This window comes from Spodoptera frugiperda, chromosome 7, assembly GCF_023101765.2.
Source record: "Spodoptera frugiperda isolate SF20-4 chromosome 7, AGI-APGP_CSIRO_Sfru_2.0, whole genome shotgun sequence".
In the NCBI taxonomy this organism is placed as follows: Eukaryota; Metazoa; Arthropoda; class Insecta; order Lepidoptera; family Noctuidae; genus Spodoptera; species Spodoptera frugiperda.
This window is the reverse complement of record NC_064218.1, coordinates 2,070,030-2,093,973: the sequence shown is the minus strand read 5'-3', so window position 1 is coordinate 2,093,973 and position 23,944 is coordinate 2,070,030. Positions and strand designations below refer to the sequence as shown.

General features: G+C 36.1%; 3 protein-coding genes across 4 annotated transcripts in view; 1 reads left to right on the top strand and 2 right to left on the bottom strand.

The window, feature by feature from the left end:
* The window catches only part of LOC118265648 (hemicentin-2), a 307,809-nt gene that overhangs the window by 165,927 nt on the left and 117,938 nt on the right, over positions 1-23,944 (bottom strand). The window lies entirely within an intron of this gene.
* LOC118265651 (synaptic vesicle glycoprotein 2C-like) overlaps positions 1-23,944 on the top strand; it is a 32,523-nt gene that overhangs the window by 3,742 nt on the left and 4,837 nt on the right. The window contains exons 2-7 of the mRNA XM_035578654.2: positions 7,718-7,942; positions 9,019-9,181; positions 11,015-11,196; positions 13,378-13,565; positions 20,574-20,755; positions 21,181-21,343. Of these exons, the coding sequence (XP_035434547.2) occupies positions 7,718-7,942; positions 9,019-9,181; positions 11,015-11,196; positions 13,378-13,565; positions 20,574-20,755; positions 21,181-21,343 (1,103 nt within the window). The remainder of the gene's footprint in view (positions 1-7,717; positions 7,943-9,018; positions 9,182-11,014; positions 11,197-13,377; positions 13,566-20,573; positions 20,756-21,180; positions 21,344-23,944) is intronic.
* On the bottom strand, positions 3,105-4,153 carry LOC118265649 (uncharacterized). Its single transcript, XM_035578650.2, has one exon. It carries the CDS (start codon positions 4,024-4,026, stop codon positions 3,190-3,192), a length of 837 nt encoding a protein of 278 aa, XP_035434543.2. The 5' UTR covers positions 4,027-4,153; the 3' UTR covers positions 3,105-3,189.

The window sequence follows — 23,944 nt, the reverse complement described above, 5'->3', positions numbered from 1 at the left end:
TAGCATTCAGAGTACAGTATATAAAGCCAAATACAATACCATTTAGTTCATACAATATTCACGCAATACGGATGCAATGGGCGCTAGTGTTGCAACTCAAGACAACGAAATTTCACAATATCGGAATGGATTGGAATTGGATTCAAGAGTAAGCCCTCGGGCTCTTGTGATACCCGGGAGAAGAGTAGTGACTTTTTTATGCAAACGAGCAGACGTACCACCTGATGGTAAGCAATTGCCGCCGCCCATGGACACTTGAAACACCAGAGGCGTTACAAGTGCGTTGCCGGCTTTTTGGGGGTTAGGAATTTAACGGTTGTTGGGGAATCGGGGATTGGGAAGATTGGGAAGGGGGAATTGGGCCTCCGGTAACCTCACTCACACAACGAAATACAACGCAAGCGTTGTTTCACGTCGGTTTTCGGTGAGGCCGTGGTATCACTCCGGTCGAGCCGGCCAATTCGTGCCGAAACATGGCTCTCCCACACTTAAAACTACTAGTGAAAATCTTATCTCCTCAGCTGTTACACACGGCTCGTAACATATTATTTATACATACTGTATTATTTGCAAAGTGTGAAGTTTCATAAAACAATCGTCTCATTATTTGACTGTTATATTAAAATAATGATAACAGAGATTACATATAGGAACTGTGTTGTACTATTTATAGCGATGATTGTGGTATTCTGTAAACAAATATTTAATTTAAACATGAATGAAAAGAATTTGGTGAAAATTTTGTATGATTTGAATTTAATTAATTAAATAGCAGACTGTTTGTGTTTGAGATAGTTACATATGTGCTAGTCATACTGTTAATTGACATTTATTGGTTATTTCTAACCCCTACCTTATTGACTGTTTGAAATTAAAACAAAGAGAAAGAAGAAAATACAGGTAGTGGTAGGTTTCGAACCCGCACCCTCATGCGTGACAAGTGGGCGTCTTAAAATAATCTCAAACATTGATTAATTTCTTTAAGAGCAAAGTAAATAATTATAGCACTTACTAGCCTAAAACAACTCAAGTCCGCTAGCTAGACAGAAAGGCCCTCACAAAATGACCTAAGAGCTCCGATCCCACTTACATTATTTTTCTTTGTTACCCCCACAAATTCTAACGCAACCCAATTTTTACTTGTCCAACTTGATTGCTCTCGGAATCGACTCATTTTTTATTCACACACAAATATTTTATTAGATTACACAATTCATTTGATTTTCTGCCAAACGAAAGTGACTCATGCGGGGCGTGACGTGATTTTTAATGCTTTACCACAAAAATAAAATGGAATGCCTCCCGCATCCATTTTATTTGTGTCAATCAAAGATATTGACTATCTCAATGAGTGAGTTGTACGTAATGCATTTACTAGCAAACGGCTTCGATTTTATTCCCAGGTGGCTGAAGATCTTTTATTCTGTAATTGCATCTATTATACCCACTTATGATAAATCAATTTGTCATAAAATATAACTGGGAAAAGCGAATGCACACTTAATTAATTCACTTAAATATGTTAAACCATTTTATTTTGAAAATATTCGGATAAACTGAATAAATTTTTCATCCTAGAAAAAAACAGAAAGATGCCCTAGACTACCATCTTCACCAATTTTATGAATACACACAAAAATACATCTTAACAACAAATTTTCAGATCACAGAAATAGAATAGATGTTCCGTACCGCAGCGTATAAAGTTACGACTAGGCCTTCAAGGTCGAATTTCGCTTGGCTCATAATTCTTAAAACGTTGACACTCCTCCGTGCCTCAGAGAGCACTTAAAGCCGTTGGTGTCGGTTGTCTTTGCCCATATTCAGAAGCCGGCGTCTGTTTGTATCTAAACAAGAATTTTGTAACATCCCTAGTGATTTCCAGAACGTATAATATGGTACAGATATGTGTAGCTATAGTTCAAAGGCTTTTTATTTAGTACACAGTTTAGATATCTATCTAGAGATTATTTAGTAGACTGCCTCGTTGGCCGAGTGGTTGCAAGTGCGACTGCCGGGCAAGGGGTCTCGGGTTCGATTCCCGGGTCGGGCGAAGTATTACTGGGGTTTTCGGTTTTTCGAAAATTTCTCAGTGGTAGCACGGAGTCTGGAATTGTGTCCAGTATATGGCAATAGGCTCACCACCTATTACATGGGACTTACAACATAAATTGTGAAATGTGGGTGTATATTGGCATTATGTGCCATAATGTGCACCTCTGCCTACCCCTTCGGGGATTAAAGGCGTGACGTTATAAAAAAAAGATTATTTAGTAGTTTAGACATCTATTAGATAGTAGATATCTATATAGAGAAGATAATACCAGTGTAGCCTAATTGATATATGCAGATTGTAGGTTCTCTAGATGGTGCTATTAATGGACTATACTCTGGTCAACAATTCACTAGTGATGCATTTATGTATTGTTGCTAGTGTATCTTGGCGGTGGTGGTGACTGTTTACAAGAAATTTATTATCGGTAGAGACAAAGCTAAAGTTTATTATAGTTAAAAAATACTTCTAAAAAAATTACAGAGCATAATTTTACCTAACAAGCTGATTATACGTCCTATGCTGTGTAGACTTTTCACTAAAGAAGCAGATAGTTACTCTCAAATATGGAAAAAATCCAATTGTCACTTTTTCCCAAAACAAAACCTTTACAATTTAGAATACTACGTAAAATAAAAATATTTAAAACAAAACGTTGGCTTATCTATTCCTTTGCACATGACTGAACATTCAACCCAACGAACAGCGAGGTGACTTTAATTTGGTCACAAGTACAATAAACTATGAATTTAGTTACTAAACTTACTATAAGTATAGTGAGAACTCATGTAGATTTCAAATTCTGCGTTGAAGATATTAAAGGTAAGATATTATAAAGTACTCTACTTCCACAAGATACTAAGAGATATATTTATTGACAAAATCGTTTGCTTTCATTATTTGCGAGATTTCGTCCAAAAATTGCACAAAAAATCATCAAATCATCATCAGATTGACTAAACAGTAAAAAAATGAGCCTCTAGCATGGCTTGAAACTAGTCGAGTTCTTCGTCAAACAATTACGTGAGTAAGCCGATAACATAAATAATAATTAAGTAAAAATATCATTTAATTTTCACATCCCATTTATAATCAAAATAAATTACCAAAAAATTACAATGACGTCAACATCATCACTACAAAATGATCTCCAATCGAGAATCTTTCACAGGCACAAAATCTGGCCACTCAGGAATTTGTTCCATAGCATACCCTTTACCCCAGTTTGCTTTTTTATCAATCTTCTTGTTTTTCTTCACATAAGCCTTCTTGTAGAGATTGCGCCAATCAGCTTCTTTATTGTTCCTCATCTTAGGAAAATCTCTTCTAAAAAGACGAGACCAGACGTTTTCATCCTTCACAACTTGACTCAGCTTTTTGCAAGATTTTGCAATATTCAATATATCGTTAAGAGACAAACTTAACAGAATTTGATACAACGCATCATTGGGGAGACCCTGCAAACTGCAACTAGGCTGGCTGTGGTAACTCAGAACACTAGCCTTCATTGGAATCACAATTTTCTCTCTCAATGAAGCTACCAAGTCTGGTAATTGACGAAAACTGGACGGGATACCCAAAGATGATGTTTCCATGTACTCATTAATGGGCACACATAACGAATGAGTCTCCTTAGTACCATCGATAAACGCATTAACCAACACTGTATCATCTAAAGGACATAAAATCACATTCACTGGACATCCCTCAAAACGATTCAAAACAACAAATATTTGATGAATTTTACCACCGTCCCGTTTTTTGGTTAATATGTAATCTAAAACGTGAATTTCTCTGTTCCCTTGGAGTACGAAATCATTTTCTTTGATCACAATAAGTAGGACTGCAAAGAACAAGTCTCGTTTCAAAGTTTCGGGCTTGATTAACGCTTCTATCAATGCGTTCAGTGTTTTGTGGAACTGGGGCGAGATCGCCTTATTCATGTTCGAAGTGAGACAACACAGCCAGTCCATTGTCTGCTGCTTTCCAAGATTTTCCAATGTTTTATTTTATTGCCTATTAAAAATTTCCTCGAAAACTTTTTTGTGTTACTTGCTAATCTGACGTCATCTTGACATTTGAGATTTATGTTTTTTATCAGCTCGATGAGAGAGTTTTTTTTTAAAGTATTATGAGGTGATTTATGAATCGAATTAAAACTTTTTACGTCGTGGACTTTGAAAAATGTTTGCTTACTGGTGCTCTGTTATTTGTTTCGTTACCTGGATTTGAATTACATTACCTTTCTCAGAGCGCTGGCTGAAAGGTGGGACTCTCCGATCTTGGGGCGGTGGATACGACTGCATGCAGTCAAGTAGACATTCCCGGGGTCGGCGAGCCTAATAAATAATGCTACTAACAATAGTTCATAAGTTGCCTACTGTTACTAACAATAATGTATTTACTAACACTAGCTTATAAGTTTGCACTGTTACTAACAAATATGGAATTTATTCTGAAATAAATGTTTATTATTATTATTATTATGTCTGTTCTTTACATAATCACGGGACCACAGGGTCCCGGACCTTTGGAAGGCGTACGAGGGGCCGAAGCCAACTCGCAGAGGCCCGTTGAACAATTTTAATCTAAGTGAAATGGGACATCAGCCGGCGATTATCCCTGTATGCACTATGGAAGTACACCAAAGGACAATCCCCGGTTGATGCAGGACTATTGTAAGATATGGTAAAAGGAAATGATAGGGATATGGGTGTGGGTGGCTGTGGAATAGTTAACCGGTTAACTATGGGGACTATGGCCCCTGCCCCTGACCAATATTGAAAAATACGGATAAACAGGCAGGGGGTGACTCGCAAACTCAATAGTGGGCCCCCGGAAACGGCCGCTAGCTTGTAGCGACAAGGGAAGCAACATCCGTTGAGCTGCTTGAGGAAGGGGGGGCATCCCACGGCTATCAGAGCAATCCCGGAAGTACGGTCAAGACCCCTACCAGCATCTTACTGGGATACGTCCTTCCCCCAAGTGGAGCTGAAGGCAACTCCACTTATTATTACTTATTATTATTATTACCTCGTCGTTAGTAAGTCGGTTAAATCAAATGTGGTTAAATAATTTGTATCTATTTGGTATTCTTTCTTTTCAAGTTCTCCAAATATGACACAGTGTGAATCTGTTAAAAAATATTTTTAATCATAAAATACACGAGAAGAGTCCCCTAGCAAAAGCTAATCCCTCTTTCTTAATTAAACTTAAACACAGAAATCCGACACAGAATTTTAATGAAAATTCCTTTGTTGAGGCTAAACTTCGATTTTAAAATATTTACTATTAAAGTTAGTCAGGACAATAACGGTACTATAATGAAGGAAGAAACTTTTCTTCTACAATTAATACTAGCTTCTGCCACTGGCTTTGTCCACGTTCTCATGGAATTAAAGTAACCTATGTGTTATTCCAAACCGTAATCTATTCCTGTTCCTTTCATAACGATCTCTTCAGACGCATTGATAACAAACATATAAACATTCGTATATATAATATTAGTAGGATATGTTAATATAGACCATATTATTCTACTCCTGTTCCAAATTTCATCCCAATCTCTTCAGCCGTTTTGACGTGAAGGAGTTACAAACTAACATACAAACTTTCGCATTTATTTATTTAGTAGTATAACAAGAAAAATATTGGTATCACTTATTTTCTTCGTTCCTTGTTTGCTCCTTATCTTTAGTTGTTCTCAGAAATACAATCTTTCATAATGTTTTCTGATATTGACACAGAAATTACGCGTTCATATTGTAGTTTCATGAAACCTTTGACGTTTTATATGGATATTGCTTGATCTTGGTTATCGGTTCGACATATTGGTGTCCCTAACTAAACATACAACTAAATAATATTATTGGGCTTCTAATACTTTATTATACAAGGAGCATATTTATTAAAATAGTTTTATGATAAATTATATGTATAGAAATGTCATTCGATGTTGAGAACTAGGGTGCTTTTCCACCAAAGATATGCTATGTAGCTTTGCTACGAAGATATAATGCTAATGCGAAGCTGTGAAACTATGTGTCTGCTTTCACTGATACTAATCTATGTGACTGTGCGAGTAAAATGCGCAGCTCGAGTATGCGATGTATCGATAGTAGGGAAGCCATCCATAGCACACATCCACAGTATGCATCTATAGAACATGCAGATAGGCCAGTTGGAAGTGACTTGCATCCAGGTGCTCCTATTTGTTGTAATAAAATTGCATTTAGAATTAGTATTATTATTTAATCACGATAACTGGTCAATGAACCAGTTCTTATAAAAATTGGTCCTAAATCTAGATTTACCATTAACAATAGATAGACTAAAACCAATATTGTATCTAATAGTTCTGTATCTATAGGTCACACATAAACTAGTTTACTGTCGAAGATGGATGGTGATTACAGAGAGATCTTCGATGTAATGGCTCAGCCTATCCAATTTAGGTTACGACTTTTTGGTCTCCTTAGCTTAGGGTTGTCCACATTAGTAAAATGGATAATGTCCTTTTTAATATCGTACATGATACTTAATATTGAAAATCCCGTAATCTTCGTAATAAATAGGGGTACTTTTCTACCAGAGATGTGCTTTGCTACGTTGCTGTGGATGCGTTTGGCTTCCACCAATCTTATTCATTGGTACACATAGCTTAGTACTGGTGGAAACGGACTTAGCTAAGCTATGTTTTTTTATGGAAAGATGCGTGCTATGGATGCGTGCTATGGATGTGGGCTTTGGATGGCTTCCCTACTATCGATACATCGCATACTCGAGCAGCGTATTCTTCGCTTCCTAGCACGGCTACTTTGCGAGGGCGCATCTTCATAGCACTTTTTATTCGCACAGTTTAGTATTAAAACAAGGTCAATATGATTTTCTTTTCAGTGACTGAAAAGTAGTACTACGATCACACGATCAAAGAAACAGTAACAAAACTCATTAATGAACATAAATATTGTCATTAAATTAGCCATTAATTTTTTCAGCGAACTAAACAGAGGTTCCAAAAACAATATTACGGTACTGAAATTATGAAATAGTTTCAAGGACTGAGTAATTACTTACAATTACAGGCCTGATGTAATTTCATAACTTGTAATTACAGTCATATTTTGACCTTTACAAAAATTTTGATGGATTGGCTAGTTTTTCCCAATGGTTTTACATCTACACTATAATATAGGTACCTACTAATAATAAGAATTATGTCTGTTTTCATCAACCTCTCCTAAATTTTAAGGGCAAATAAGCGGCACTTAACAGTTCAAGTAGGTATAAGATTAGTTTAGATGTCCTCCTACGCTAAGTAACTTTTATTTAAGAGGTAGTTTAGGAGTATTGGTAAAAAAGGCCACTAGAGTTTCAACTCAAAACAATTCAATGTTATTATAGTTTGACTGCACGGTTAGTGCGGTGGCTAGGCAACTGGCCGCCGCGCAAAGCGTAGCGGGTTCAAATCCCGCACGGAGCAACTCTTGATCCACAAATTGTTGTTCCGGGTCTGAGTGTCATGTGTATGTGAACTTGTATGTTTGTAAACGCACCCACGATACAGGAGAAAATCCTAGTTTGGGGCAACGTGTTTGAAAAAAAAAATAGTTTCAGTTGTAAAAACTTTTAAAAGAACAATCCTGAAATATGTTTCATTTTCAGCCAAAGCTCGAGATGAATGGAAGGCTCCGATGAAAGAAATTGATGCAGCCTTAGTGGCTTGTACTTTTGGAAGGTTTCATATAAAGCTGCTATCTACAGCCTTCGTCGGTTTTATGTCTGGGATTCTGGCTAGTTCTACAACAGCCTATTTACTGCCTAGCGCTGAATGTGACCTGAAAATGGATTTACTGCAAAAAGGATTGCTGAATGCCATGCCGTATGTGGGTGAGTTTGATACCTATTGTTCTTTTGTAGAATAGTGACAAAGTTTATCCATGTTTTAAGTCGTATTAACAGGACAGATGTGAATGCAAATCTTGTTGTTCGTCTGTCCGTCAATCAACTGAATTTACTGAACGGATTTTGATGATTTTTGGTATACAGACAGGGTATGAGCTGACTTGGGTGATAGGATACTTTAGGAATGCGGGCAAAGCCACTAGTAGAAGTTAGTTATCATTAAAAACGTCCAAAATCAAGACCTCATAATCAACAGCTAAAGAAAACAAAACAAGCATTCATAAGAAATTTGACAAAAACCCGTTACTTTTCTTACAAAATAATTATGAAATAGAAAGAAAATTTCACAAGGCTATATTATTAGAAATTATTTCTTATAATGCTGAACACATCACTTATGTCAGGGAACAGGTCAAATTTATAGCACCAGGGCACCAAGAGTTACGCGGGTTAATGGAAAAGTAACACCTGGACGTGAATTTATAGCTGAAGGGACATGCTTGGAGGTCGAACGGACAAGAAATGGCAGCGAACCGAAGCTAACTATTGCGATCGATTCGAATGCATGATATATGAAGGTTGAAGTACTCGTATCGAACGGAGTACTAGGTGTACTATTATGGACGGTTTTAAAAGAAACTTGATTGGATTTGTAAGGTTTTGGTGATTGGGATGCAAAAATGCAATATTAAAGGTTCTTTATTAAAGATTTGTCTAAAATCTAAAGTCATGATTTCTAATTAGGTGAAAACATTTTACATTTTTTTTTTGAGATCCTTTATTTCTGGAAAGGTGCCCGGGATTGTAAGCCTCAGCGGTTTAAATTCTACGAAATTCTACTGGGACAAAAACATGGATTTGCATAATTTTGATAAACGATGCATCAACTTATCGCATCTGCCTACCCTTAAGCATAAATCTATGATGACGTTATATCTCATACGCCATTTGGTTTGACCTTAATCTGGATTATTGCCTAGGCTGATTGTCTACACTTCATAGGCAATAAGTCTACCAATAAAATTAACTTTTCTATGAATACCAAATGAATTTGTTCACAGGAATGTTGATATCGTCTGTGGTGGCTGGTTTCCTAACTGATGCGTTTGGAAGAAAGATATTTCTAGGAGTTGGTTTCATTGGACTTTTTATATTCCAACTAATTGGTGGTTCCAGCCAGACATTTGAAGTTCTCGCCACTGCGAAGTTTTTTGAAGGATTACTGTGAGTGAACATTTGTTTTTAATTTGTAGATTTTATTTATTTTAGTGGTGTGCTCATGTGCTGTGTTTAGTTTTTTACGTCGTAGATTACTTAATTTTTTATTTTCACATAAAGGTGAGTCATTAAATTAAGAATTATTGTGTTATTTCTATTAAAACATTAAGTATTTCAATACTGTTTAGATTAAATTTTATCATAAAATAACGAGACGTAAAGGTACATGTATTTTTTTTTCAAGTCTGATGCATTTTGCAGAAAAAGAAAAAGAGTCTGTCTTCATTTTGACTTGTCAATTTGGAGACCTTCATTATTTTGATCAAAGCCACAAACCGTCGAACAAACATTTTAATTGCATTTGACTTTAAGGCCACACAAAATAATTTGATCTAGACAAAAACGTAATATTTTAGGTCTAAAAGCTCTTCTTTTGTGCTAATAAAATTAATGTCTAGTCTGAATTATTCTTAGTCATGTCTCGAACTTTTGTACGATATTTTTTTCTTTACTTTTTTACTCTGTGAAGTCGGACTCGGAATTCTAAGCATTGTTTTAAGACAAAAGAATACTGTTTTAAGCTTGCCGTAATTATTCCGTCACAATAGAATTTTCTGGATTTTGTAGCGTAGTTTTGTAATTAAAGCTGATGGTAAAACTATAAAATCTTTGTTTTCTGTTACTACAAAACTATGGTAGTTTTAAAAACAAGAAGTTGATTTGTAGAAGCTAGCTCATATGAAATGATTCGAAACCGAACACAAATCCCAATGATGCAAATTAAAAACTACATCATCATTAATAAATAGCCTATAAATGGCCACTGCTGACTAAAGCCTCTACTCACACGGAGAAGGTTTGAGCATTAATCACCACGCTTGCTCAATGCGGGCTGGCGATTTCAAGCTTATAAGACCAGGTTCCCTTACCATGTTTTCCTTCACCGTTAGTCAGTGGTCTCTAAATAATCATTCAAAGAATATAATTCGGAAAACGTCAGGTTGTTACTTGCCGTTGATAGGTTTCGAAACATTACGCTTAAAATTCGCATTCTATATTTGACAGGCAAGCATTATTCGTTTAAACCTCTTCCATCAGATGCTCGATTCTAAAACTACTCCTATGTTTTATGTGTACAATGGCTATACAGCAGAATTCACTCGATATCAGCCGCAAGGAATCGATCGATTTCGTAACAAATCGAGAGTATTCGTGGCTCAATGAACACGTAAAGCCGTCGGTCCCGGTTGTCATATGAACATAAGACTGCCGTTGTAATAGTCCGTGTGTGGCTTTGAAAGCACGACTCAATATATTTTTAGATTTTCGAAATTGATTTCTAGTGGAATGTTTTAAGAAACTTGATTTTGTAGGTTAAGCAACAAGCAACAAAATTATTATAGAGAGTTAAGCAGTCTCGAATTTGTTTCGCGGGCTTAACCTAAAGCATTATATCATTGATTGTATTCTTTACTTTTTTTTAAACTCTTCTTCAACATCCTAAGAATCACATGGCTGCTTTTCTTTTATGGGAGGAAAATCATACAATGACTTCTCTCATTTTGGGTGAAGTGAGAGGGAGTGTCAGACTCGTACTGACTAATAACCCCCGTTCCTTCTCGGTAACAGAAGTTGTCTGTTGCTTCGGATAACATGACTGTTGATGGTTCAATTTTGCACCGATTCTTACCTCTCCGAGGATCAAAAGATCGCTAGGTTTTCAAGTTGTGCCTTTTGTATGGCAATAAGTCCATTTCCTATTACATGGGGCTTAGAATATAATCTATGATAAACCCTATTATAATACACAATCTAATATCCATCTTTTTCTCCTTTCAGATATGCAACATCATTCAGTGCCTGTGTCTCTCTGACTGCAGAGTTCTCTTACTCCAGTATAAGAGACCGTGTGATGTTGGTTCAGTCTTCCTTCATAGCTGTCTCTCACGTTATCATAGCTGCCATGTCCTGGGGCATACTGACCAATGATTGGAAGTATTCCTTGTTTGGTGGGAAATTTGGTAAGTATATGTGGATTATTTTTATTTCACATCAACCATAATTTTAGATCCCGCACCGTAACTGTGAGTTTCAGAAAATCGACATAAACTGAATAATAATTATTTTTCGGATCCAGTATGATAAATGATATTTGTTTCTGTAAGTAGGTTGTAAAATAACACTTTTACACGTCAATATTTCAAATAGCTAGATGAGGCCGGAATTTCCTATCCGACTACTCTGAGAAGAAATGCAGAAACAAAACTCAGAAGCCATAGTCTCTTTTAAAGTCCAGACAATGAAATAGAGTAATCGATCCAACACTATTATAACTCGACTAACGGTGTAGTAAAATATAAAATGATCGTTTATATTTTATTCAATGATTGCTAGTTTATAATTATTAATTAAACTTGAATATTGTTCGTAATGGACTATAAAACCGTATAATTTTATTCCCAATCACAGACAATAGAAACTATAAGTTTTATACACAGGTAGCACTAGCTAGTACAGAACATTATGGAATGTTATTATTGATACCACTCATAAAATACCCACCACAAATCCAACAATTTAAAAGCACAAACCCCCAAAAGAATAAGTTAGAACAAACCATCTAAACCAAACAATTCAATAAAAAGACCTCTTATTGTTAGAAAGAAAACACTTGAGATAAAAGCGAACGTCCTTTCAGCTGACATTAATCCTATATAGGTCTATTTTTCAACACCTAACGCGGGTCCAAGCCTAAAAGTACCGACGTAACACACTACAGGTTGAGTCAGTAAGCATGTTTGCTTAGAGTCTCCACAATAAATCCCCACAACAAAGGGCTGAACTTAAAAAAGGGATTTCCGTCAACCTTTTAGAATTTCCCCAGTAATTGTGCTGGCTCACTTGACTTTTGAAGCGGCAGACATTTTGTTTTACGACCTTTGTGGTTTACGGGCGCTTTTCCACTAAAGATGTGCTATGCTACGTTGTTGTGGAAGCGTTTGGCTTAGCATTGGTGGAGGCGGACGGCAATGGCTTTCCTATTATACATTGCATACTCAAGCTGGTCATCTTCCTCGCACAGCTACATAGTTTAGTATCAGTAGAAATGGTCATATAGTTTTACAGCTTAGCTATTACATCTTCGTAGCATAGTTACATAGCACATATCTGGTGGAAAAGCACCGTTTTTTTTTTTTTTTTTTTTTTTTTGATGGGGGAAAATCATCCAATGACTTCTCCCGCCTTGGTTGAGGCGGGAGGGAGTGTCAGACTCTTACTGACTAAAAACCACCCCGTTCCTTCTCCTGCTTTGAGCCGGAGCCCCGGTAACCTTTTACGTTGTCCGCAGCTCCGGATCAGGCATCAGCCCTACTGGGCCCCATCTGTGGTGGTCTGGCTCTTTGAGGCGCGCGCGGAACGCGACGCGCCGTACGCACGGGTCTGGTTCTGGTCGGGCGGCGAGCTACCCTTGCTCGCCGTCCGCAGACCCGCACTTACGGTGGCCGGAGATCGTCACGCGATCCCCGACGCCCGGAGTGTCTTCTGCGGCGGCTGGGGCGTGAGGAGGATCGTTCCCTCACGCGCTCCGCCTCCTCCTTAGCTAGCATGACTGCTTCGCAGAAGGAGGAGACGGCGTCCCATTCCCTCTCGCTCCGCATCATGGCCTGAACCAAAGCCGGACGCGAGAGGTCACCGTCGCCGATCACATCCCTAAGGACACGGCGGTGCTCAGCCCATGCAGGGCACACCGCTACTGTATGCTCCACCGTGTCCTCGTGGAAAAGCACCCTAAAGCGGAGTTGATTGTCAGCAAAAAAGGATTTTTTGGTTTTTGAGTTTTATTTTATTTATCTGCATCAGTAAATAAATATGGAGTTTCTGTTTGTAATATTGAAATAACCGATTTTTACTATGTGAATTTATTTACATATGATACATTGACCAAACAGTTTTTTTAACGGTATATATTTTGGGGTCCACTAAAGATTTCAATTATCGTTTTTTTTTGGATTCTCGTTAGTTACTGTTTGAAACTGGACCCCGCTGTGGACAAAACCTAAAATTTAAATGTAAAGATGCTAGTATCATATTCTTTTGCGTCCCAACAGCGTTTTTAGAATATGCCTTTTGTGTTTAAATAAATTTAAACTTTATTGTACCTACATTAAGAGTTGTTTTTACCTAATTTCTTTATTTTACAGTACTAAACACTTGGAACTTCTACCTATACCTAATGTCTTTATGGGCACTAGCAGCGTTTGTGATGTACGTGTTCTGGCTGCCTGAGAGCCCCAAGTATTTGGTGACGCAGAAGAAATATGACCAAGCGAGAGAAATACTCATTAGTATCTATAAAGAAAATACTGGGAAACCTGCTGATACTTATCCGGTAAGAGAATTTAGTATTACTGCTTTTTAAATATTACAGCTCGTGTCCGTGTAGAATAATGACTTCTGACGGAATTTGGGTATTAGTTAAATAAAATCAACAATAAAGTTAGCCAAGGTACTTCTTAGTATCTTATATCTGTATCTAGCCCCGTCGAAATCGATCCAGCCATTTCAGAGATTAGCCAAAACAAACAGATAGACACAGACAGACTGACAAAAACTGAAAAAAATATCTGACGTCTAGTAGGTCATGTATCATTAGGAGCGCAATTACGGATTTTATGATATAAGCAAAGTTTTCATTAAAAAAAAACTTTAAAATATATTAATGGGCGATTGCAATTTTTACTTTGATTGTTTAAAAAAACAACGAACATAATTATATTACTTTGTCCTCCCACCCGAATATTTAAAGTACGACAATCGATATACAGATTACAATTTTACAAACATATAAATAAGACTGCGTAGTAAATTCAATAGCCAAATTAATAATATGATTACTATTACGTTTACTATGACATAGCTTGTCAAAGGTAAGCTAATAGCATGCATAGCTCATTACTGATAGTCTACTTGATTAGCCCGCTAATTAGACTATCATGTTAATATTAAGATTGATTTTAGCATAATTGACTGCTTCATCAGTTAAATGGTTAAGTGCAACTACCTATAAGGCGACTTTGGTTCGATTACCGAGTCAGGCAAAGTAATATTAAGGTTTTATTCTCAATTGCTATATAGAGACATGGAGTTGTATTGCGGGTTTGGGTGTAATGTGTATGTTTTAAACGTACACACGACACAAGAGAAAATCCTATTGTGGGTGAATGTTAAAAAAGGAAACTCTGAATGACAATGGTAATGTATGGCAATAGGCTAATTCCTTATTTCAAGGGATTCATAACTTAACCGGATAGATGCAAGTCGCTTCCAATAGGTCTTTTCTTTCTTTCTTCTGAATCTGGTCTGGAAGTCATTGAAGGAGATCTATGTTCAGCAGTGTACGTTTTGTCGCTGATATGATGAGGACAATGATAACTGTACTGGTGCAAAGTACGACTTCGGTGCGGAGATGTGGAATTATTTCCACAAACTATCCCGTTGAGTAGAAAAAGCGATCTAGAAATTGGTCATAATACCATTTGCAAGACAATCACACTTATATCAATGCGACTAACAAATACCAAAACTAACTAACAAATAAAGTAAAGCATTGATACATTCGTGACACAATGTTCTTATATTCAATTCACATTTGAATAGAAGTAACAAGCTAAAATAAATGTAAAGAAATTAAAGGTCATTGACACTTAACTTGAATCTATATAGAGCTTATTTAAATTATTAATATAAATAAATTAAACTGAACAAAATAAAAGGTTATTAGCATTCAAACTGAATTGTAAACAGACCAAATTTTAATTAACAATTAGAGCAACAATCGTGTCCATCAATCGTTATAAAATGTGGTATAGAAAGTCTCAGAAAACATTTAGAAATTAATTGATCTAAAGATAACGTTTAGCCTTAATGAACTCCAATTTATAAAATAAAATACCTAGTAATAAAATTATAGCTTAGAGTTTGCATAATTATAATAGAAAAAATATCTTTTCTTTTTATTGTAGATATTTTTTGTGTTGTATAGTTGTATTATTTTATTTAGTAAATATTTATTGTGGGCAGGTCTCTCGTTCTTGGGTTTTATTTAATAAATTATATATTATTTAGTATTGTATTGTATAATATGTGAAGGTCTTTATTGTATAAGGTATTTTTTTCCGATTGCATATAGGCGCGTATGTATGTATGTTTGTTAACGCATTACGCAAAAACCGATTGCAGGAATTTTAAGGACAATCATGGATACTAATATTTTGGTAGAGGTCAATCTTGAAGTAGATAATATTACGTCACGCCGGCCGACAAATCATTGGATGATTTTCCACCGGTCCAAAAAAATCGTACCTTAATATAGTCTGAAAGTGAGTCTGACTCAAAAGATCAATGTTATCAGTTCCATGAAACTGAACAACATCTTTGTATCATCAGAATTCGGCTTTGTCAATTTTCTGTGAAATGTTCCGATATCTATCTTCTTCAATTTCAAAGCTCTGAACAACTGAGTCCTATCAGCTTCATATTTAACACATTCCAATGAAAAATGATACATATCTTAAGAAATACCACAGGTTTCACAATTTGATTGACCGAAACCATAGCACGGCCTCACAGAAAACTAACGTTATCTAGCCCAATTACCCCCCCCCCCCGCTCCCAATCTTCCCAATCCCCGGTACTCCAACAACCCCCAAATGCCAGCAACGCATTTGTAACGCCTCTAGTGTTTCAGTTGTCCATGGGCGGCGGCGATTGCTTACCATCATGTGATCCGTCTGCTTCATTACCGGCTTATACCACATACAAAAGGGATCGATCTCGACCAATGAGACAGTCCATTAAATCATACCTTGAACTTAAAAAGTCTTTTTATTGAATTTTAAAAGACAAAGTCATCGTAAGAAACTAGTTTTTGAATAATTTGTATCTAAGAGTTGTTAAAACAATTTGAATTTCAAAGAAATTGTACTTAATATTGAGATTTTATGTTCTTTAAAACATTATATTTTAGTTTTAGTTCTCTTCAATAGGGTTGTAACTTTCTACTTTATTAGGACTTTTGGCAAACTGTATTAATTGTTGTTTTTGTTAACAAGTTTTATTTATTTATAATTTATTATTATGCATAAGTTATTTAAAGTTTTGTAATAATTATTATTACTTACTGACATATAGCAACCACATTGGCGATATATTAAAAAAGAGTCCAAATAAAAAATATCCTTAACCGTCGAGCATGCATGAAGAGACTGATGACTGAATGAAATGATGAAGCGAAAGTGGTGGGTAATATTCGTAGTAATTGGGGTTCCACTGTCTCTGTCTACCCCCATAAGAAATAAGCGTGAGTTTATAAATGTGTGTAAATTTTAAGCAGTTGTAAATTGAGCATTGAGCAAATTTATAATAAATTAGTTCGATATTTCAGCGATCTAATAATTCATTTGATACTAATTGAACATTTAATAGACTCAATGAACATTTCAAACGCTACACTTCATAAATGCAGACCTGTTTGAATATATATTTAATTATGCGTTTTATTCACATAAACGGACTAATTTTGTATATGCAACGTCACGCCTTTTATCCCCGAAGGGGCAGGCAGAGGTGCACATTACGGCATTCAATGCCACGTTACAATGTACACCCACTTTTCACCATTTGTGTTATAAGTCCCATGTAATAGGGGTAAGCCTATTGCCATATACTGGGCACAATTTCAAACTCCGTGCTACTACTGAGAAATTTTTGAAAATCCGAAATAAAACCCAGTACTTAATACATTTGTCCGACTCGGGAATCAAACACGAGACTCCTTATCGCCCTTGCAACCACTCGACCAACGAAGCAGTCTAATTTGGACAATTTTTTCTTATAGAAAAAATCTTATATCTTACATAAAATAATATTTTTGCAGAAAAGCCTCAATATCATCAATAAATTGAGCAACTATGTATCAAAAATAAAATAAAAAAATATCTTGTTACATTTTAATAGCTTTGATAGCATCGACTGTGTAAAGGTAAAAACGATCCAGTGTAGTTAAAAAAAAACAATTTTTGTTTTAATAAATTTTTCTATTTATTTTTTAAAATAGTTCGTTCGCGGTCTGCGGTCCAACGTTAAGCTGTCAAGCGCCGTTGAAAATATCGAAATAGACAACCCTATTCTGCCGTGGAGTGTTCAATTAAAATCAACCTTTTCACGCTTAAAATAAAATAAATTCTTGTTTATCACAAATTGAAGTACAAAATTCCCTTTGAAATGAAATGTTTTACACAAAAGGTGTTTTAAAAAGATGAAAATTACTTTCTGATGTTATTGAAATGAAAAAGTTTTGGTAGGTATTGGACTGGCTTTATTGAGGGGTGCGATATTAAAATTTTATTCGGTTAGGTATAACCTAAGTGATTGATTTAGATGGATTGTAATATTTTTACGCGTTGCAGTAAACCTAATATTGATTGGGTTGCATTTTTTCGATATATGATAAAATCGGTTTTCTTTTTATTTTATTTTTCTTAAGGTATAAGCCGGCAAACGAACAGACGGATAATGGTAAGCAATCGCCGCCACTCATGAACACTTGAAACACCAAAGGCGTTACAAGTGCGTTGCCGGCCTTTTGGTGGTTAGGAATTTAAGGATTGTTTCGGAATCGGGAATTGGAAAGGGGGGTAATTTAGCCTCCGGTAACCTCACTCATACAACGCAAGCGTTTCACGTCGGTTTTCTGTGAGGTCGTGGTATCACTCCTGTCGTAATAGAATTTCGAAGCCATTATTAAATTAATGTATTTTTTTTTTATTTAAATTTTCAATTCAATAATAGTCTTATCCACTATTACAATGGATCCATAACATAACAAAAAAAATATTAATAAAACTGGATAAAATTACGACATGTGCGGTGCAACGTAGCTTGCCTCTTTTTCGTTGTTATGATACAATCTTTCCTACAAGAAATCTCTTTGCATCTCCGTCAGAAAACAACACTATCACACTGAAACACACACATATTTACATATTATGTATTATTCCCATGTAATATTCGAAAGTCCATCTCGATAGAGAATGTTTCCAATCTCAGTAAAATCCTTTTTTACGAAAGATTCACAGAGTCAATCTGAGAACCGAAATAAATCTTCGAAGGAGATTTCTTTGGTATATGGTAGAAGAAAGATGATGCCATCAAGCAAATTGTACATCCAGAAACCTCGTGGATATTAAATAATACAAGGAGAAAATATTACCACGGAAATATTGAACGATTATAACGTACTGCGAAGTGTGAGTAGGAGAGGAAGGGTGCAGAAGGTTTACGCTAGAGCATACTTTGATAAAATCACTTTGGTTGCTTCAATATAATGTAGTTTTACATAATATAATATCTTTCCAATTGATCAGTTTAAGTTCACATTTCCTTTACAAAGATATTGTAAAAAAATGGCACGTTTTAATAATCAATTGTGACGTCACGTCTATCAAAAAGGTGAGATAGCGGTGGACGATTCCACATCGCAATACAACACTCATTCTTGTCTTGGACTCCGAACGAAGAGCTACTTACTGAAAATACTGTCAGTCGATCAGTGATCAGTTATTGCAATCATTAGAATCAGTGTTGTGAATTTGTTATTAAGTAACAATGGACATTATTACAATAAGAGTGGACTTATCTTTGATATAATTTTTTAACCATGCAAAAATGAGTGAAACCTCTGAGTTTATTTCGGAATTTCATCTCACAGTCAGGAAGGAAATGCCGGCTCCATCAGTAGCTTAATTGAAGTAACAGCGCAATATACGAAAATAAACAATCATTCCATTACGAATATTTTATTGTTTTACTGCTGCCTACACATACCTCTACCTATGTATGACGAAGAGGCCCTCTGTATCCCCCGAATGTGTCACCCACACCTCCCTCCGATATGGAATAATATATTTAAGCTTATTAATAATACTATAATAAATATTTCTATCGACCAGCTGTTACACAACGTGTCACTCGGCTGATTCTGGTATGGAATAAATAGTTCGTAATTGCATGCTGTCATGGCATTTGATAGCAGAAGCGGTACCTATACTGTATAATGTAACACCTACTCTTCATCAGGTCTGTTATTTAAGGTAAATGGAAGCGAACATCATATTACCGGTCACAATTCCGTACTTTGTACGTATGTACGTATTAGGTACTGTCAATTTAAAGAAACCGTCAAGTGTGGGAGAGTCATGCTTCGGCACGAATCGGCCGGCTCGACCGGAGTGATACCACGGCCTCACTGAAAACCGACGTGAAACAACGCTTGCGTTGTGTTTCGTTGTGTGAGTGAGGTTACGGGAGGCCCAATTCCCAATCTTCCCAATCCCCGATTCAACAACAAACCTTAAATTCGCCGGCGCTCGTTCGCCGGCGTGTTCCATAAAACAAGGTAATATTTTACTTGCCCCAAGAATCTGACTGCGGACTGTGACTTCTGTCCAATATTATTTAGCTTGTAACATTGTATCCATTTGTAAAAATTATTCTGCCATACGCTCGCATCATCAGTTTGAGTTATGACTTCGATAAATATGTGGAAACTCCACTTATTATGACGATATTTCCTGATTTGATACCGTTACTATGTTACTATGTTAGACGAAGGCTCTTATAGTTCCTACGAAACTCAGAATTGTGTACTTTTTTATGACTGGTGGTGATTTCCTTTCTTGTTATTTCACTTTTATGTTAGGTAGACTACCTATATTAATTACGGTAGGAAAGCATTAACATGTTTTCTGAAGATATAGTATTATTACTTTGTGTTGTAAAGGAAGAATTTATCGTCATATAGTAATATATTATTATGATATTAGATTCACACCTTAAATAGTGGATGTAGCTGTGATGTATAAATACATTAGAATTTTCGTTTGTTTTTTAACTAAACGCATTAAAAATAATGTGTTTTGTTTATTACTCCTCCTTCACCTTAACCTTCCTTTGTTACGTCTGGTACATACATACATTAACCTCACTTCTATCTCCCATGGAGGTAGGCAAAGACAATGGAACGCCAATTGCTAGGAATCTTACATACTTCTTTTGCTTTATCAACAGTCATCAGTCTTTTCATGCATGCTCGTCAGACGTACGTCTAGTAGTAAGTAAAAATCTATATTAAGTTTTTTTTCCTTCCATACTCTCCCATACCGCTGCAACTCCTGTTAGCCAGGATCTACAGAAGATACAAACATGAAAACACCGGAACACTGAAGTCCGGTGCGTCCCAGGGAAATTAATGACTGTCTTGGATCCCGCAACGAAACAAATCAGAAGATGTTATATTAAGTATAACGATTTTTATTATTTCTTTATATTTGGATTACAGTTCTACAACATATGGAAGGACAAGAACAAGCACTCAATAGATGAAGCCCCCGAACGTAAGGCAGAGATGAGCATACGTCATCAGATTGTGGAAGGGCTGTACAATGTCAAACCGATGTTTCAGAAACCACTAGGAGTTTATTTAGCTATGACTTGCTTCACTAATTTCATTATTATGGCTATGTAAGTATGTTTATTGAGTAGCTTCAAGTGTGAGTGTCGAGGCAGGAGTTTGGGTTCAATTGTTTGAAGGGACAAAGTGTTATTGAAAATTTAGATTGTGTGCAGTGTCTGGAAATGGGTACCTGTGTTATAGGGCTCTATTGTAGTTTGCAGTTTTAATTACTTATAATGAGTGTAACAACAGTCCAATTGACATTTATTTTTAGCCGTGATCATCCCACTGCAGGGCAAAGGCCTGCCTATCCTCCATCAACTATACCTCCAATTAGAAAATTCAAATAAATAAACTGAGCCATGCTTAGGAATTGACCCTAAGACCCTTGACTCAGCAAGCCACACGTGCAACCTGATCAATAACGAGATTTATTTAAAAAAATCTAAGTATTTTTCTCAAGTCACAATTCTAAATTTATTAAAAATTTCAGGTACAACGTCCTAAGGTTATGGTTTCCTCAAGTGTCCGCTATCGTAGAAAACAACCCGCTGACGGACGGACAGGACCTATGCGGCGTGATAGACAAATACACAAGCAGTCTTAAACCAGTCATTTTGATAAATACTACTCTAAACGACGAGATCTGTGTACCGGTAAGTTTTAGTACATTTAATCTATAGGTACTAATATTATAAAGCTGAAGAGCTTGTTTGTTTGTTTGAACGCGCTAATCTCCGAAACTACTGGTCCGATTTGAATAATTATTTTTGTGTTAGATAGTCCATTTATCGAGGAAGGCTATAGACTATAAAACATCACGCCATAAAACATGAAACCGCGCGGAAGTACGCTGGTATGACCAATAGCTCACCGCCCGAGCCGAGCAGAGCGGGTGAAACCGCGCGGAAGTAGCTAGTGATTAAATATGTAGGCGGGAAAAGTCATTGGATGATTTTCTCAAAAAAAAAAAAAAAGGGTGACTGGTAATTAGTGAAGGATATTTAAACACGTGATTGTACTCATGATTACAAACAACTTTCCCAAAGAAACTTTTTTTGTATACTCATTAGTTTTATTTTTATCACAATAACAAAGTAAAGTAAAGTAAGTAAAGTTCCAAGATACCTAGTTACTAGGCTTCTGATGACGCGAGCGCGGGCGCCTCGCTGCTAACAGCTGATCACGCGAAAGCACGCAGACGCGGCGGTATTTTGTTGTTTCTTTATTGTGATAGAAATAAAACTAATGAGTATACATAGAGGCTCTTAACTAATTTTATCAGATCTTAGATAATAATAATTTAGGTGTTTTATATTTGTTTCCATTTCTCCAAGTACTGAAGAGTACTTTGCTTTTTAAATACCTACTTGCGTTTTTTAGATCAATTACAATTCTTTAAACATCTACCAACTCATCGAAAACATATAAAAGTATCTAAGTATCTTCACAAAACTTCCTAAAATAAACTCTATTTCCATTAACTCAGAGTACAATATTATATACCTAAGTTAATATATAAAGAGACATCTAGTTTCCTTTAACGTCAATCAAGCTACTAACAAAAAAATATTCAACAAAAAATCGCCTTCGTTTGCTCGTTTGACTGACTCGACAATCGAATCTCGATCAGTAATTGACGTCCAAAGTGACAAGAACCGAATCACTAGCGTCAAATTATTTTATTTTATTTTATGTAAGAAAATCTTGACCTAATTTTGTTTGTTACATTAAATACAAACGGTCAAACTAAATAGTTCTTATTATTTCTGAACATGTTGTACCGTTTCTAGTTACATTATTAGACGCACTCTTGTTTTTTGTTTTGTAATAAAGCAGATGGGTCAAAATTGCCCCATGTCCTATAACAATGTGACATATCTCAAACAAAAGTTAAAAAAAATAAAAAATATAAGACATGCTTCCTAACTTCAATTTTTATACCTTCATATGAAAAAAACTGCTGTAAAAATGGTTTAGACGTTGTTATGAAAAAATCGTTGGTATTAATTATGCGTCGATTTTAAAAACTCTTTTTTGTTTGAAATCATAGAATCACTCATAGTCATAAAATCAGGTCTCCGGTTTCGTATGTGTTATAACCTTAAAGCTGATAATAATAATAAATGTTTCTATGTATTCTACTCTCCTATCACCCACAGCCTCCAAAAACAATACAATACTAAACCAAACAACATCACACCATTCCCCACATACAAATGTTAACGACCGCTGGGCTAAAACCCACTAAAGACTGCAATACACATAGTTTGCGGGAGACAGGCGTGAATTTGCCGACGGGTACGCAGCGGTACGCCCGTGGGACGTAGCCTATCACCTGCGTTAATTGAGCAGGGAGTACGCGTATACGCCGGCCTAACTCAGCTTTGATATCGAACACAACTTTGATCTAATACTGGAAGTTTGTGTCTAAGATAATCAAAAAGACTTTGTGTATTCTCTTTAGTGCTTTTTAGTCCCTGTTGGGGAAGGCTAAGGAGTACTGTATTAAAAGTTATCGAACCTTTTTGCTAGGTTAATGAGAATACTCACACGGGTTGCTTATGTAACTTTGCGAGGGTGTTCGGTTTATAGTATAAAATTAATCCTAAAATGAAGTGTCGTGGTCGCTTGGAGGTTTAAGAAGCCCACTTCTCATGCATGAGAGTGCGGATTCAAAACCTACCAACGGGAAGTACCAATGTGACTTTTTCCGAGTAACATGTACTTTTTTAGGTTATTTAGACGCCACTGACAAACGATGAAGGAAAACATCGCAAAGAAACCTGGGTTTTTAATTTCTAATCATAATTTTGAAATCGCCAACCTGCATTAAGCAAGCGTGGTGAATAATGCTCAAATATTTTTCGTATGAGAAAAGGCCATTGGTCAGCATTGCCCATGTGACAAAAAAATCTTAGCAATTAAGACACAAGAGTATAAAGCCTTAAAAATGCAGACAAAATTAAACTACACACGTAGTAAAGACCAGTAGCAGCGCGACAATCGCCGCGTTGTGTGTCGCGGACTGCTGCTCAAGAATATGAGCCTCTAGCATGGCTTGAAACCAGTCGAGTTCTTCATCAAACAGTTACGTGAGTAAGCCGATAACACTAATTTAAGTAGTAAAGATTTCAAAGTGTGAGTTAGAATACAACTACCAATAACCAGTAGTTACTCCGTAATCCCAGGACGATTAGGAAGCATCCTTGACCCAAATTCTATATTTAGTTTATTTCGTAGGAATAATACGAGAA